We start from the raw sequence: 17,872 nt of genomic DNA, 5'->3' as shown, positions 1-17,872 counted from the left end.
ATGAATGTCTGTGTTAAAAGTATGGGGGGAAATTATATGCCTCCCTTCTTTTAGGTGATGCAATACATTAGCTAGACAAGGAACCATTTTTGATTACTTTTTTATTGAACAAGTATACTGAAACATTCAAACAATGTAAGTGAAAGCTAAGTTTTCAATAGAGAGCCAGGTCCCCTTTCTTGGAGTAAACAAATGTGACTAGTTTTTATTCTCGTTGTAGAGATAGTCTACTTATGTATAAACAAATGCATGAATACTTTCTTTCCCACCTGCCCCCACAGATGGTAGCATATTATATACCATATTTCATACCTTATCTTTTTAGTCTAATAATATCATGGCGGTGCTGTTCCACATTTGTATATACAGCGTTGCCTAGTTCTTTTTAATGCTTACAAAGTATATTCCACTGAATGAATATTTCATAATTGAAATCTACTATTATAAACAACATATATTCACTGTTTTAAGATAAAAAAATAACAATAGTAAAATCCTTTGCATCCTGATTAGTTTCTAGAAATGGAACTGTTGGGTCAAATTACATTATAATCTAACATTGCCAAACTGCCTTCCATAACTTATACCAATTTGCATTCTCATAAACTATGCATCAAAGTGCTCATGTCCTCAATCCTCAACACATTATCATATCAAACATTTTAACTTCTGCTAATGTATCAGGTGAAAAATCTTGCACTGCAGTTTTAATTTGCAGTTCTCTTGTAAGTGATGTTGTATCTTTTTGTAGGTTTCAGGACCATTTGTATTTCTTTTCTAGAGACTTTTAATGTGCCTTGCCCAGTTTCTTACTGGATGGTTGATTGTTTTCTTAGTGATTTTAGGATTTCTTTACTGAGGAATTAAACAATTTGTGTTTTTAACAGGGGTTAAAATATTTTCCCATTTAATATTTATCTTTCTACTTACGTATTTTTTGCTATTCAGATTTTTAATTGTAACATTTATTTTATGGCTTCTGGCTCTCTGTCATACTTATAAAAATAACTTCACATGTGTACTACTATTTTCTTGTTTCACATTTTCATTTAAATCATTAATTCTTTAAATGTAAGGAATAAAGTTGGTCTTTACCTAATTTATCTCCCTAGACAGCCACTAACTTTATTCAATATTATGTATCCAATCTGTTTTTTAAAATATACTTTTGTTAATCTCCAATTTTAGACTCATTATTACTAGATACAGAAAATGTTTTCTTGGAATTTTTTGGTTTACCAATCCTTCTAAATCTCTTTAGCATTGGTTTTTATTAATTTACTAGAGGCCCGATGCATGAAATTCGTGCAAGAGTAGGCCTTTCTTGCCCCGGCTGCCGGCACCGGCTTCCCTCTGGCACCCTGGACCCAGGCTTCCCTGGCAGCTCTGACTCTGTCAGGAAGGTCGTCTGGAAGGACGTCTGGTCTAATTAGCATATTACCCTTTTATTATTATAGATGATGTGTTTTCTGCTAAAGTAATTCTATAGAAATTCCTGCAGTAAAGGTTCTTATGGTCAACTGTACTTCATCTTTATTTCTGAAAGATAGCTTCTCTGGATACTTGATGCTATGTAAATAATTTCTCTCACCAATTTAAAGATATTCTGTCTCTGAGCTCCTACTGCTAGTTTGTTTATTCTTTTCCTCTGCCTGATTTTTGTCACAGTTGATCTAGTTGTGGATTTATTTGTATTTAGTCTGCTTGGGATATATTGTTTCCTTTATCTATGGATTCTAATCTTTCATCTGTTCTGTAAAACTCCTACCTATTACTTTCCAATATATTTTATACTCTGAATCTAATAGTTCTAGTATCTGAAATCTTGGGGAGGGGGGTGTCTAAATCTGTTGTTTATTGTAAATTTTTGTGAATTTCTACTAATAGATCATATTTTGTTGATCTTAAAATGTAAGAATCCTATAGCTAAATTTGGAAAACTTTCCTTCAGAGAATTTCTACTTGAATCTGCCAAGAACCAAAAGGCACTTAGAAAGCGAGCATCATTTTGCCCTCCCTGTTCCCCTTCAAGGAGCCAGGCTTGATGCAGGAGAAGACTGAGCTTCAGCTCCCTCATTAATGACCTAAGATTTAGTTTCCCAATTGATTAAAGACTTTATATAAGCATTGCCTTAAAGGAGAACTTTGACCTCCCATGCTTCCTGCTCTGGCCTCAGTTCACTTTGCTGGAGGGGGGGTAGCGCACTGGGGGTAGTCCTTGGATACGTTTCTTACCTACCACGAGCTCAGCAATGCGCCAACAAATCTGGCACATAAAGGACTGACTAGTTGATTCATTTATTCAACAAATATTTATTCAGCACCAATTATATGCTCAGAACTGTTCAAAACACCACCAGTGATACTACAGTGAGTGTAAGAGAAAAATCCCTGTTTTCATGAGTGTGTGTTCTCATTGGGAAGGCAGACAATAAAATATATAGTACATTAGATGGTGGAAGTGCTATAGAAAAAAAATTAGGAAGCATGGATATTTATGTGGGGTGGAGAACATGGGAAGATGTTTCAGTAAAGACTTGAAGGAAGTAGGGGAGCCAGACATGTAAATATTTGAGGGATGAACATTCGAGGTATAGAGAAAAGCAATGATCCTTCTGGATCATTGTAAAGACTTTGGCTTTCACTCTAAGTAAAATGGAAAGCTAGTAGAAGGTTGTAATCAGGAGTGAAATGATCTGATTTATGTTTAAACAGATTTGCTCTGACTGCTACAGCAGGAAACTGGAGGTAGGAAAAGAATGGAAGCAAGAATAGAAGGAGGGTTGCCCTGACCCTGTGTCCCATGGCACACCTCTGATTAAATTAAGAAAATGCCACTAACTCAGTGATTATTTGGAAATGTCAATTATGAACAGAGTATCTTGAAATTATTTTAATAAAATATGTAATAAAACAATAAAAAATCATGAAAAAGGATTATAGAATAGAGGTGCTAAAAAGCTTATAAACATTAACATGTTCTTTTCTAATTAGAAGAGGACAGAAAGGTTAAGGGGGAAGGCTAAGAGGCTGGGGAAGAGAAAACAATAAAAATCTGAGTTTTTTGTATTTATGACAAGTCACTGTGGTTCTTATGGAAATTTTGTTAAACAGCTGTTATAAACGAAAAGCTATAAAATGTATAACATTATGCAACTTAAAATGTTTGAGAATAAATGAGGTCGGGACAGTAAGTTACTTTGAATACACCTAAACGTAGAAATGATAAAGATTCAATTAAAATAAAATTTTGAAAGTTAAATATACACACAAATAAAAATTTCTTGGGAGTTATTCCATTCAACTTTGCTGTTTCATACACTGAGTGTATGCTGGGAATGGAGAATCTGACAGAGCTGACAGCACGTAAGTGAAAAAGAGGACAGAACCAGCTGTGCACCTACATCCATTCTGCACCAAAATACTGACACAAATGAGGCTGTGAACAGTTCAATTCTCTATGCTGTGGTGACTGACTTTCTAGAGAATGCCAAATTCTTAACGATCATTTTCTTATTTGAAAATGTGAATGCAGGATAACTTTTGAGAAGAATGTTTTAAAAGCACATTCTGTCTAAAGTTATTATTTAGAACCTTTCCATATTGGGGGAACCATTTTGCAAAATATGTTAATTGTTGAACCACTATTCTGTACACCTGAAACTAGTACAAAATAATACTGAATATAAACTGCAACTGAAAAATTAAAAAAAAATCAAACCTTTCCAAAGAAAATATAAAGACATTTTTTGGAACAGAAGAACGGTTCAAATGTTTCACTCACCGTAGAATCCATCTGATTATATCTGGCAATATCTTTATGCAGCGTCCGTAGCATAATCATAGCGACCATTCCAGACAAGAAGAGGACAATGACCAGGGAATTCATAATGCTGTAGAAATACACGTCAGGATTAATCTGTATCTTAATCTTTGCAACAGTGAAACTCCTTTTTAAGTTGTTTACTAAGTAATATTAAGACAGTATTTTTCAAAATAAAAATTTTACCTGAAATTCAACAAATTTAATGAACTGTGTTCTGCTATGTGACTTTCCAGTATATACCTAACTTTGTACACTTATAATATAGTTTTGTGGTCTGCTAAGAATTTTTTTTTTCATGGGCAGCATTATTAAATAACTAGGGTGCCCAAATCAGTGCAACACAAGCTGTAAGAATCAACAAAGGACTGATCTGTTCCTCAAGAAATTTAGTGAAGAACAAATTTACTCAGTAAATTAATGAGTGTCAAAGGATAGTTGGCACCATGAATAGTTTTCTAGATAAAAGTTTTGAGTCACTTAAGAGAGAATAAATAGTCATAACAATAGCAGTAGCTTGTTTACTGAGCACTCTTCCTTTCTAGGTAAGGTGCTCAAATGCTGTTTCATTATTTCCTTTACTCCTTAGAACAGTCCCATGAGGCAGATATTTCTAGATAAAGAAATGGACTCTGAAAAATGGAGTGACCTGGTCTGACTCATAACCAGTAACTTAAATCCAGAATTGAATACATCTCTGATTTAAAAGGTCAGCACTTCTGAATAACTGAGGAGAATTAGAGTGAATCAGATGTTTAAAGGGACAAAGAGTACAATAAGTACAGAGCAGAAAGCAGATTAATTATAGTCTTACCTAAACCACTGAATGTGGGTATGAGGCATAGATTCCAGAATATAGTCCCATCTAGATGCCCACCTGATCTTTGGATCTTCCTACAGGGATTAAAAACAAAACAAAACTCTTTAAATAATCATTTGCTGACAAAATATATTAAGAATCCAAAAATTCTCAGCTTGACCTTCCATTCAAACAACAAATGCAATTTCTTGTTATCATAATTTGGGTTAGTCATGAGATTCAGGGAGTTTCAATTTACTCAAGTCTCTGAAAAATCAGAATGAGATTAAATACTAAATTAAAAAAAAGAGTTCCTACAGGTACCTACTTACTTGTACTTTTTCAAAATCTTGCTTTAAATTTTAAATAGTAAGGGTGTATTTTAGATGTTAAAATTTAGGGCTATATTTATTTTTTTCAGAAAATTGAGTGGAATAACTTATTTGCTTTGACACCATCTATCTATGCCTATAAGACACTTAACTAGACCAAAGTCATAACCTAGGCACACTGAACATCTGGCAGGTGTCACCCACATGGAGCTCTTAATACCTAGAAAGAAATATATATTGTTTATTGTACTAGGCTTACAAAATTACACACTATATGGGGATAGTAAATGTCACAACTACACTGGATTGCCAAAATAGTTTATTAAAAATAGAGGTGAAATATTGCCTAAGATCCTCATAAAATAAACTTTTACTTTCCTCCTAAAAAACTTCTTTATTAATTAAAACACTCCCCCTTGAATTCCCTAAGAACCTATATAAATCATCTACCATCAGGAAATGTTTTATTTAAGTTGATACTCAAACCCAGATTTAAAAATGGTATTTTTCCCAAATACTTGTGGCATATATCTTTGACAATTTCACAACTTCTATGCCTATTTTCTACCTTTTGTCATATGTATCTCTTATGGCTTAATTAATCGGACTCAATTCTCCAAGTTGCTATGCTTCTCATTTAAATGTATTGCCTGGTGCACTGATAAACTATTCCAAAAATCAGTTCATTAAAAGCTTATCTATCTGACAAGCTTAATCATTACTATTTTAATTAGTTTAAGTAGTATGAATTTAAAATCAATTTCTGAGTTACATTAAAAATAATAACAAACTCACCTCGAAGCTAACAGAGTAAGTATAGGCAATTTTGATCTCCCCAGAGGCCTTGTTACTTATATCCATGGGGGTTCCAGAGCAGTCTGGTTTATCTATATGGGTATGTTTATAACTGTGGGAAGAAACATTTTGGAAAGATGTTAATGAAGTACAGTTTCAAAAAATGGGGTAAAGGTTAGATATTTTGTAAATATTTCACAATGCTGAAAATCAAACATGAAATTATTCATGTCACATTTAATAGTATAAAACATTTACTTCACTCAAATAATGGGCTTAGTTATAAGAATGGATACAAATTATTACTCAAAATTAGAAACAAACTTTTGAAAACACTAGACTTGAAAAGCATTAAACAATCTTAAACAAACAAACACACACACACTGAGGGAGTTTAAATTAACTGCCATCTTATTATGGGGTGCATTTTTTTACCAGCAGTGAAAATGGCTAATTCAATTGGTGGTGGTGTGGATGTTCATGGAAAAAATGGAATACTCAAATCAAAAAGACCTCAAAAATAACTAATAGGTACTTTAACACTAAAAGCTTGACAAGCTAAAGAGATGCCCTTTTAATGACTTGTCATATACTGGCATCTAACACTGCATGGAGACTTTCAAAATGACAGCACTAATCAGCTCATCTAGGCCTCTGATGAGAGGTCAAGCTGCAAATATCTGAAGCAATGCTTTTCCATTGTAAAGGGAACTCTGTCCCAAACACCTCACATTCTTCATTCCAACTTGACATGAGAAAGCTGTCAAAACTTCCTGACTGAAAAACAAAACAAAAAGGCACCTTGGCTTGACCACTTGACCACTGACAGAAAAAAAAAACCCGGAACTCAGCAACAAATCATGCCAAAGGGAGTTTTAGTAAAATCAATCCTGAAATGCCAGATTATATGCTAGAATGCTGATTAAGGAAAAAGTTAATTAGGCCTGAAATATTTATTCTTTGGGTCTAAATTTCACTTATATTTTTACTTTTTATATTTGTATAGTTACCTTTTTGGTTCAAGTTTAGCAGCCACTAATCTTGCTCCCATGGACCCAGTTTCAACAACGTGGTAGTGTATTTTTATGTCAACATGGTTGAAGATGTAAAATGTATCTTTTTCATGATAGTCTGACTGTGGAACAGAACTTAAAGTTAAAGGTAGAAACTGGCTATACAAGAGTTAAAACATAAAAAACTTCAAAATTAGTCACAAAAACTAGGAAAATTTAAGCTTAGACATGATTTTAATCCTTCCCCATAAAAATATTTCAGTTTTAAGCTTAAACTCTTTATAAGCCAAACTAATTGACAGAGGTACAAATTACATTTCTTTAATGTTTTAATTCTTACATAAAACTTACTAAGTGCTTGTTATAAAGAATACATCTATATTTTCTAGGTTTTTACCACAATGTAACTTACAAAATAAATTTTAAAATATTACATTTTAAGTGTGCTAAAACTTAAACATTTTAACACTTTTCCTCCATGGAAGTTTATAACTTCAAGTCTAAACTAATAACCTAAACCAGGGTGACCTGATTACACAAAATTTAATATACATCCCCAATAATTTTAATTACTTTCTATATTAATGTCTTCACTCTATTATGACCTCAAAGTATGAACTCAAAGACATGCCTTTTATAAAAGGTGTAAAACCAAACTTTTACAACACATGGACTTAATTTGCAATACAAATTTCATGGATTTACAGTGAGGTCTTTTTGGCACTACAAATTTCATGGATTTATATTGAGGTCTTTTTGGCACTATATTCTCTATAGATTTTTATACATAAGATGTAAAACTAACTTTTAACAGAATCAGAATGGACAAAGTCCTAGTCCTTAGCACGTAACAGACACTCAGTAAATGTTGAACTAAATCTGAATTATTTTTGTCCCAGGGTTAAATTTGTACACTGTTAATCTGACTTAGGTTTAATATCTAAGTAGTTGTAATTCAGAACATCTGAGCTGCACTCATTTGATGAGTATAACAATTATGTCTGGGTAAAGAATGAATCTTTCTATCAAAACCCGTATTTTAAAAAGAAGCATAGAGCCCAGCTGGTGTGGCTCAGTTGGTTGAGCTTTGTCCCATGCACCAGGAGGTCACTGGTTCGATTTGTGGTCAGGGCATATGCCTGGGTTTTGGGCTCGATCCCCAGTAAGGGGTGTGCAGGAGGCAGTGCATCAATGTTTCTCTCTCACTGATGTGTGTGTGTCTCTCTCTCTCCCTTCCTTTCTCTGAAATCAATAAAAACATATTTTAAAAAGAAGCATAGCGCTTATCACAAACTTACACTAATAACACAGGCATCTTTAGCACGGCCTTTATCTGTAATGTAACAGCCAATCGGAAATCCAGGATTACAGAACTTCTGACCATCTTCGACATCATAACACCATGTTACAGGCATATTATCCACAATCCTACACACAGAAATAAAAGTCAAGTTAGTAATAACTAAAAATAACTAAGAATTACTGCCCAAATATGTCATCACTTCATAAAAGTTAATGAAATGTGGTATTTCATAAGTAACAGCATTATGCCAATATTTGATATACTGTAGTGAAGAAAAAAAACTTTATAGCTGAAACTATAAATGTACGTAGGAAAGGAAGTTTAATTGATTAATTTATTGCAATTGCTAATTTAATAATAGCCTTATTTAGACACCTAAGTATAATGGTCTTTTAGCAGAACACTTAAAAGCTTACTAAATAGAAGCAAAGCAATATATCTAGTTCCTCAGGAAAAATTTATGGAACAGAAGCAAATATCTTTTATTACTCAGGCAATTCAATAAAAAGGAAAAGAATATAATTGCAAGATATAGGAAAATATTTAACTTAAGGGCCAGGTGGAAAAGTGAAAAATATAGTATTTCTAAAACTGTGTAAAACCAACTTATGTCTAAAAGAAATGCTGCGATAAAGCTACAGAAAGAGATCTTTCAAGTTCTATAGTGAAAAAGAACTTTTTAAACAAAAAAGGATAAAAATAAAGAATCAAGTTCTGTAGCATTGTGTAACTAACTACATTCAAGTCCGAGTATGTGGTCCCCTATGCCCAGAGCACACTGCAGGATACAAATAAAAAAAATTACTGAAAATATACTAGCTGTATTACAGTCATAAGACAACACTCCAGGGCATGTTTTATTTGTTAATTAAAGTATGCCTTAGGAAGTAAAATTATGATTTTATATTTCCCCCAAGGTGAACATTAATGATCTAATAAAACATGTCTGGTCACATTTAAATGCTATTTAATAGTACCCAATGTACCAAGTTTTAGAATCACCTATACTATTAAGTTGCTTATTATTATAACCAGCAGGCTAGTGGTTTCCATAAAAAAAACACACTATAAAATATTAGAAGCATGAAAGCAATGCTTATAACATAAATAATTCAGATTTTTCTGAAGGCCTAAATAATCAGTTAACTGCCTTAATTTTTTAGAGGATGAAGTTCAATCAATGAACATATACTACCAACATATTAACATATACTACCAACATATTAAATACTAGAAGCCCAGCACACGAATTCGTGCACAGGTGGGGTCCCTTGGCCTGGCTGGTGATCGGGGCCAATCGGGGCGGCAGAAGGTTGGCCAGGGGGAGGGGCTGTGGGAAGTTGGCCGGCCAGGAGGGAGGGGCTGTGGGAGGTTGGCTGGGGGAGCACACTGACCACCAGGGGCAGCTCCTGTGTTAAGCATCTGCCCCCTGGTGGTCAATGCATGTCATAGCGACTGGTAGACCGGTTATTTGGTCGCTTAGGCTCTCTCTCTCTCTATATATATAATCTTTAAGCTATCATATCAGAGAAAGTACTACATAAAAATTATAGTGGTAGTTACATAAAAAGAAATTAAGTGGCTTTTTAGGTTTTTAAAAAAGCAAACATCCTATATTAACCATTTATCTAATGACCTGACACAATAAACCTTTCCCTGGTAATAGAAAGCATTAAAAAAAAAAACAACACACAACTAACCCTTGGGAATAAATGTAAAAAATTTAAAGAGTATCATTTTCTTTTTTTTTTCTAAAATATATTTTATTGATTTTTTACAGAGAGGAAGGGAGAGAGATAGAGAGTTAGAAACATCGATGAGAGAGAAACATCGACCAGCTGCCTCCTGCACATCTCCCACCGGAGATGTGCCCGCAACCCAGGTACATGCCCTTGACCGGAATCGAACCCAGGACCTTTCAGTCCGCAGGCCAAAATTATACTAAATAATACGAGGTCTGTAAATGCACGTTTCCGCCGCAAACTTCCTTGCTAAGTTAGGGAGTAGTAGTTATCCAGAATGGTTCAGAGTGCAAAATATTAATATCATATTTCAATCTCATAGTGAAAAAGAGAATAAGGAAAGGACTCAAAAGGATAAAGGTTGAATAATTGGTACAATTATTTTACCATTAAGGACTCCTTACCATTATTTCCCTCTATCCTCCATGGATTCCATTTGAAATACTTCTATAAATCAAACTTCATTTATCAATAACTCATTTTTCTAAATAATTAAATTCTCAGAATTTCTGAGAATGAAATAACCCATGTTGCTAAAATACATTCAGAAAATTGCAACCAAAAGCAAAGAAAGTTGGCATCTAATTTATTCTATGTGGTTCTAACATGAGTAAATTTACTTTACTCATTAGGTTTTTTAAAGTGTAAAAATAGCACATCATTCTCCTTTGCTAGCTTGGTGGATTACAGGATTGAAATTCACTAGACTAAAAATCTTCAAAGACTCTTTTCTGTCAAAGAAGCTACAGTGCAGTGGTTCTATGATACTAAGAAGACTTAAGGACTCTGATAGCTAGTTAAAGAATTATACTTTTATAAATAAATGTCAAAAAGTGTTGGAAACTTAGGCAAGAAGTATAATTACAAATCAAGTAGAATATAGCTGAAAGGAGTTCAAGTGTCTTGTGCTAGTATCAAAACACTATCTCTGTCTCTCCTCCTCCCTTCCACTCTGTCTAAAAATCAATGGAAAAAATATCCTCAGGTGAGGATTAACAAAAACAAACAAGACAATATGGTTAAAATGTTGTGGGAGAAAAGAATGGTTCATTCATGTCATGGAATGCTATACAACTATGACAAGAATGAGGTAGATACAGATCCATAGATGTGTTTTACATGGAAAAATGCCCATATTTTCTTAAATAAAATGAGCAAATTGCAAAATAATGTGTACAATATTTTAGTTGTGTTATTTTTAAAATGTACACACCCTTTCATATACCTGCATATGTATAGAAAACATGGAAGCATACATAAGAAATAATAGTGCTACCACTGGAGAACATAATTAAAGAAGCTGAGTGATAGAAGACTCTTACTTTTTATTTAATACTAGAGGCCCGGTGCATGAAATTCGTGCACTGGAGAGTGGGGTTCCCTCAGCCCAGCCTGCCCCTCAGTCTGGGAGCCCTCAGTGGATGTCCTACTGACGGCCACAGTCTGGCAGCAGAGGCTCGGAGCAGGAGTCCCGTGTGTGTGTGTGTGTGTGTGTGTGTGTGTGTGTGTGTGTGTTGTGTTCCCGCTGGGGGCCTACCCCCAGCCACATTGGAGGCTCAGAGTAGGCTCTGTGTGTGTGTGTGTGTGTGTGTGTGTGTGTCTGCTGGGGGCCTGCCCCCAGCCACATTGGAGGCTTGGAGCAGGCACCCCTCTCTGTTGATCTCTCAGGCTCCTGGCCTCCACTGCATGTTGTACTCTCCCTTGAGCTGTGGCCAGGGTGGGGTGCTGCCTGCAGGCCGCCCTTTCCTGCTCTGGGATCGCCATGGCGACCCAGGAGCAGGCCTTGCTGGGTGCTGCCTACAGGCCGCACTTTCCTGCTCACCGATCACAGGATCGCCAGGGCACCTGGGGTCAGGCCCTGCTGGGTGCTCCCTGTGGGCGGCACTTTCCTGCTCTCTAATCGCCATGGTGTCCTGGCTGGGGGCGGGGCTTAGGCAGCACACGGGGGTCCCGGCTGGGGGCAGGGCTTAGGCGCCTAAGCCCCGCACCCAGGGCTGCACACAGGGCTCAGGATGGCGGCTTGCGCTGTCCCGCCCTGCCTGAAGTATGCAAATTAGCTGCCATCTTTGTTGGCGGCTAATTTGCATATCGCGCTGATTAGCCAATGCGAGGTGTAGCGAAGGTACGGTCAATTACCATCTTTGTCTATTATTAGATAGGACTAGAGGCCTGGTGCATGACATTCGTGTAATGGGAGGGGGGGGGTCCCCTCAACCCAGCCTGTGTCCTCTCACAGTCTGGGACCCCAAGGGTCCTTAGTGCTTCCACGGAGGTGAGAGAGGCTCCCACCACCGCCGCTGTGCTCTCCAGCATGAGCCCTGATTCTGGCTGAGCGGCACTCCCCCTGTGGGAGCGCACTGACCATCAGGGGGCAGCTTCTGCGTTGAGCATCTGTCCCCTGGTGGTGAGTGCGCATCATAGCGACCATTCGTTCCACTGTTCAGTTGATATACATATTAGCCTTTTATTACATAGGATTTTTATGTACTGTTTATGTTTTTTCAGACATGTATTTATAGCTTTATAATTTAGAAAATGATTATGCTCTTCCCAAAATGTCTCAGTGCAAAGGTTAACAAGATGTGCTGCATTCACAATAAAATTTCATAATAGAACACTGTACTTTTTTAAGTCTTTCAGATTTTAAAGGCTCATGCTTTTTTATCTCTTTCAATTCTGTAATCTATGCTCAAAATTAAATTACATAGTACAAACTTTCTGAAGTAAGTCAAGGACAGAAATATACTCAACCTATAGTTCAAATAAATTCATCAAAGTGAATTAACATTTCCAAGTATGTAATGAACTGATTTAAGGACTAAAGCCCACTGCCTAAATTATTATTGTGATATGGATTAGATTTTTTTGTTAGTGGATTCAGACTTGAAATCATAAACTTTTCAGATACAGCTACAAAATCATTATTCATCAGCACTTTTCCAGTGTTTTTTTTTCCCAGGCAGAATAGTTTAACTTTGCAACTGATACATCTATCACAAATTGTTTAATAAACTGTACTACAAATGTTTTCTAACTTTGTAAACTATTTTAAGTTATTTATTCTTCTTGTTATTAAGCATCCTGGCATCAAAATAGTACCTATGTTAACTGCATCATAAAATAGTTAAAAATATTTCTAAGTACAATACTGAGGAAGTTACTGAAGAGCTGCTTCTATTACCTTTAGGAGCAAGACTCTATCTAGACAGTATTTTAAGAACAGAGGATAGAAGAGATAGCTAAAAATCACCTTAAGAGTCATTCTTTCATTTGATCAATAAATGAGCAGCTTTGGAGAAAATAGAGGTGAATGGGGCTAACACATAAACGTTAAGAACTGCGCCTTAAATAGAATTTTGAATGTTGTAAAGAACAATTTGAAGCAAAGAGAAAACACTAGGGAAATTTCAATTACTTATGAACAAATAAACAAATGTACTCCAAGTTGCATTAATTCAGCAATTAAGTAATAGTCTCACCTTAGCTTAGAGGAAAAAAGCTCTTGGCTTACCAGAGACCAAAGAAATGAGGAGACAGAGGAGACTTTCAAGTTCCTGTTTACACTAAGGTTCAGATGAGAATGAATCTGACACAAGTACAATGTGCAAATTTCCTTCTTTCTAACAGAAGGAATCCCCCTAATCACAGACTAGTACATGAATAGACATGTGACCTAAGGTTGCCCCTCCCTATGACTTTTTTGTTCTATGTATATGAAAGGGAAGATGGAAAAGAACTGGGAGGGCAAGACGGAATGAGTGGCTCCAACGATATTATTTGAGCCACAGGATCTGGTCATGTCCAAACTGAGGTCAATGGATCTTAACTTCCCTGGGTATAGACCAGTGATGTGAACCTATGACATGCGTGTCAGAGGTGACACGCGAACTCATTTTTTTTGGTTGATTTTTCTTTGTTAAATGGCATTTAAATATATAAAATAAATATTAAAAATATGTCTTTGTTTTACTATGGTTGCAAATATCAAAAAATTTCTATATGTGACATGGCACCAGAGTTAAGTTAGGGTTTTTCAAAATGCTGACACGTCGAGCTCAAAAGGTCGCCATCACTGGTGTAGACAAATGGGTCAATCTGAGATACTGATAGGACAAACATTCAAGAGGAAGTGCATGAAGATAGTCATCGTGTTCACCACCTCCACCACATTATACTTTAAAAAAATACGTTTTTATTGATTTCAGAGAGGAAGGGAGAGGGAGAGAGAGATAGAAACATCAGTGATGAGAGAGAATCATTGATCAGCTGCCTCCAGCAGGCCCCACACTGGGGATCGAGCCCACAACCTAGGCATGTGCCCTGACCAGGAATCGAACTGCAACCTACTGGTTCATAGGTCGACGCTCAACCACTGAGCCACGCTGCCTGGGCTATCCTTTTTAGAAGAGGCAAAACATGTAAACCATGAACGCACATACAATAATATAGACATCTGTTGGCAAACTAGAACAGGGGTGGGGAATGTCGAACTCTCTGGCCATATAAAGCCTGCAAAATCATTTGGTCTGGCCCTGCCAAGGCATTAGGGATGAGTTAATTAAATGCTTGACCAAATATAAGCAGGCTAATTTTTAAGTTGATAATTTTGTATGGGCCAAGAATGATGTTATAAATATTCAAACGGCCCTTGGCAGAAAAATGGTTCCCCAATCCTGATCTAGAAGAATAACAATAGTTATACTTAAAACTGGATTTTGATAGTTTGGTAAGTAAATACTACTTTAGAAGAAAAGCCTTTTAAATGCTTTTTTATTACAATACAAACTGGTAAAAACCTTGTTAATGTTTATAAAATAAAAAACAGGTTACATAAAATAGAAGTATTTTATTTGAAGTAGATGTTATTTATCAAATATCAAACAAAAGTTAAATTTTGTTTTTCAATGGTCTTTTTCATGCTGTACAAGCATAAAATAACAGTATTTTCCTAGAAGACTGACCAGGGTACTTTCCCCAAAGCATAAAGATGTTCCTATTAACTATCTATAATAATAAAAGCATAATATGCTAATTGGACTGGATCACTGAACGACCTTCCAACGTCATTCCGGACAAAGCCGCAGCAGTGGGGGCCGAGGCAGAGGCGGTTAGGGGCGATCAGGCAGGCAGGCAGAGTGGTTAGGGGTGATCAGGCAGGCAGGCGAGTGGTTAGGGGTGATCAGGCAGGCAGGCAGAGGGGTTAGGAGCGATCAGGCAGGCAGGTGAGTGGTCAGGGGCAATCAGGCAGGCAGGCGAGTGGTTAGGGGCCATCAGGCAGGCAGGCGAGTGGTTAGGGGCAATCAGGAGAGTGGTTAGGGGCGATCAGACAGGCAGACAGGCAGAGGCGGTTAGGGGAGATCAGGCAGGCAGGTGAGCAGTTAGGGGCGATCAGGCAGGCAGGCAGGCATTTAGGAGCCAATGCTCCCGGATTGCGAGAGGGATGACCGACTGCAGGTTTAGACCCGATGCGAGATCGAGCCTAAACCAGTAGTCAGACATCCCCCAAGGATCCCAGATTGCGAGAGGGTGTAGGCCGGGCTGAGGGTCCCCTCCACCCCATGCATGATTTTTATGCACCAGGCCTCTAGTCTATAATAATAAAAGCGTAATGTACTAATTAGACCAGATGTCCTTCCAGACAACCTTCTGGATGACCTTCCAGATGAAGCCGGGGCTGCAAGGGAAGCCCGGGTCCCGGGTGCCAGAGGGAAGCTGGTGCCTGCAGCCAGGGGAAGGAAGGCCTACTCTTGCATCAATTTCATGCATCAGGGCTCTAGTACATGAATAAAAGAAGTGCTCTATGTACCAAAACAAGTACTAGATATAAAAGTGATCTAAGCACAAAAGGTAATACACCAAGCTGTCAACCTCAGCAATCCTCTTGCAAGAAAAAGTCACTACTTCATGTTAATACTAATAATAAAAAAGGAAATCAATTAATTTGCTATATTTTATAGAGTCAATAAAGTAATTTACACATTCAGTGAAACAAATTCATCTTGAAAAGGAAAAAGTCAAAAGTCCAAAATCTCGATGTCTTACCAGTGATGTTGATAATTCAGTAGCATGCTTTTTTTCAAGAATTCTAACTTTTGTTTGTCTTCAGCTTTCTCTGTATGGTATGTTTTTGTACAAACAAGCTTACAGGTCTCCTTCTTATTAAATGTAAACTGTATTAAAATAAAATGGAAAGCAAATTAAGTAAAAATAGCCAGATCCTTCACACCTATATCATAAAGTACTAGTCTATTAGTTAAGTGCATTAATATATTGATAACAAACATTTTAAAATTTGTCATAGCTCAATCAGATTTAAAGTCACTCTTACTGTTTTTCCAAAACTTATCATCTAACCAATTTCACTCCAATAAATTCAATTAACATTTTTTAAAAATTAGAAAAAATAAGCCCGGGCGGCATGGCTCAATGGTTGAATGTTGACCTATGAGCCAGGAGGTCATGGTTCGATTCCCATGCCTAGTTGTAGGCTCGATCTCCAGTGTGGCACGTGCAAGAGGCAACCAATCAATGATTCTCTCATCATTGATGTTTCTCTCTCTCCCCACCTCTCTTTTCCTCTTTATTTTGATAAGTAACAGTTTTTATTTTTATTTTTGATCACTTCAATCAATCCACCTTCTAAATATAAACAAGTCCTAGAAGGCAAAAAACAAACAAACAAAATGAAACAAACAAACAAAAAAACTACATGTAGAAGAAAATGAACATCAGTCTCTCCAGAGTAATGTCTCCTGACAATGTTTTGGAAATTACGGATTTGAAGGCTTTCTAGTAACAAGCAGATAAGTGTTTATGTCCCTATATTCATTTAATGGATGTTTGTTACCCCCCTTGTAGCTGGGTAATGGAGATTCAGCAGTGAATAACATGGACTGTGATGTTACAAGTTACATTTGGATGTCTAAAATCAGGGTAAACATGATTTTTTTACTCACATTTGAAATTGTCAACTTTCAGGATCTTATTTAATAATAAAACTGAAACAAATAGTAAGGTTGAAAAAATTGATAATTTTTTAAACCAAAGTTTAAAAACCAAAGATTCCTCCAATTTGGGGGTCTAGAATTTATTTCATGTGTGTAAAAATAATGACACTCACAACACATTATAAAATGTAGGTTTATTTTATCAAGACATTATTTATGTCTTAATTTAAAAAAAATATATACTTCCTGGTATTCTAAGGCTGTAATTTACTAAATTACATATATATAGCCCCTATTGTATACCTTTTAATAAATCTGACTTCAAAAAACATCTGCACGTTTCACTTCTAAGTAGTCCATCCTTTTGTACATCATTTATTAAAATGCCTAAACCAGTTTCTGTGCATCTGCTGACAAATGAACGTTCCAAATGTGGCCCACTGCTGCCACCTGTCAGCCAAGAGTTTCGCTCTGGAGGCATTGCCATTTCTGTAAGTACAGCAATATTTATGCAATTATTTAATATTTTTAACATTATATAAACCTTTAGTTTCTTTTTAAAGCGTGGAGGTTTAAAAACAACTAAAGGATTAGAGAAATAGGTATCATACTTAAATTAAGCAGAAATAGACGTTACATGAAAAGTGGCAAATCTTACACCTCAATCCAATGCTCACTGGATTTAGGCAAGTCAATTGAGTGTTCAATTGTGAAAGAAAACAGCACACCTGAAAATGACATTTAATCGTAACAATAAACACTTATTACCTCATGTTATCCAACAATTCTAAAATGAAGTCTCCTTACTAAATCCTCATCATCCTGATCCATCAACACGGAGTGCCCTGAAGCTCAGTCATTGGGATTCTTCTCTTCACTATCTATACCTACTCTCTTGGAAATTTTATCAAGTCCTGGTTTTAAATACCATCTATACACTGATGATTCTCAAATATATGTACTAGCCTGAACCCCCTCCTCCAAAATCCAGACACATATATTCAACTGTCAACATCCCTACTTACCATGTCCAAAACTAACTCTTCCTCATTCCCCCCAAACCTGCTCTTTCCACAGACATTCCCATCCATACCCCACACCACATCCCTCAGCAAATT

The 17,872-nt window shown here is 36.3% G+C and overlaps 1 protein-coding gene across 2 annotated transcripts in view; it reads right to left on the bottom strand.

Moving 5' to 3' along the window:
• The window catches only part of TM9SF2 (transmembrane 9 superfamily member 2), a 64,309-nt gene that overhangs the window by 25,032 nt on the left and 21,405 nt on the right, over positions 1-17,872 (bottom strand). For both annotated transcript variants that reach the window (XR_002832097.1, XM_006100641.3), the window contains exons 4-9: positions 15,850-15,977; positions 8,061-8,190; positions 6,760-6,884; positions 5,750-5,861; positions 4,638-4,717; positions 3,785-3,893 (exon numbers count right to left, since the gene is read on the bottom strand). Coding sequence is in view for 1 of the 2 variants with exons in the window: in XM_006100641.3 (XP_006100703.1) it covers positions 3,785-3,893; positions 4,638-4,717; positions 5,750-5,861; positions 6,760-6,884; positions 8,061-8,190; positions 15,850-15,977 (684 nt within the window). In the remaining variant the exon portion in view is untranslated. The remainder of the gene's footprint in view (positions 1-3,784; positions 3,894-4,637; positions 4,718-5,749; positions 5,862-6,759; positions 6,885-8,060; positions 8,191-15,849; positions 15,978-17,872) is intronic.

The sequence above is a fragment of the Myotis lucifugus genome, unplaced genomic scaffold, assembly GCF_000147115.1.
Source record: "Myotis lucifugus unplaced genomic scaffold, Myoluc2.0 scaffold_320, whole genome shotgun sequence".
Classification (NCBI taxonomy): domain Eukaryota; kingdom Metazoa; phylum Chordata; class Mammalia; order Chiroptera; family Vespertilionidae; genus Myotis; species Myotis lucifugus.
Note: the sequence above shows the minus strand (reverse complement) of the source record. Positions and strands in the feature narration are given on the sequence as shown.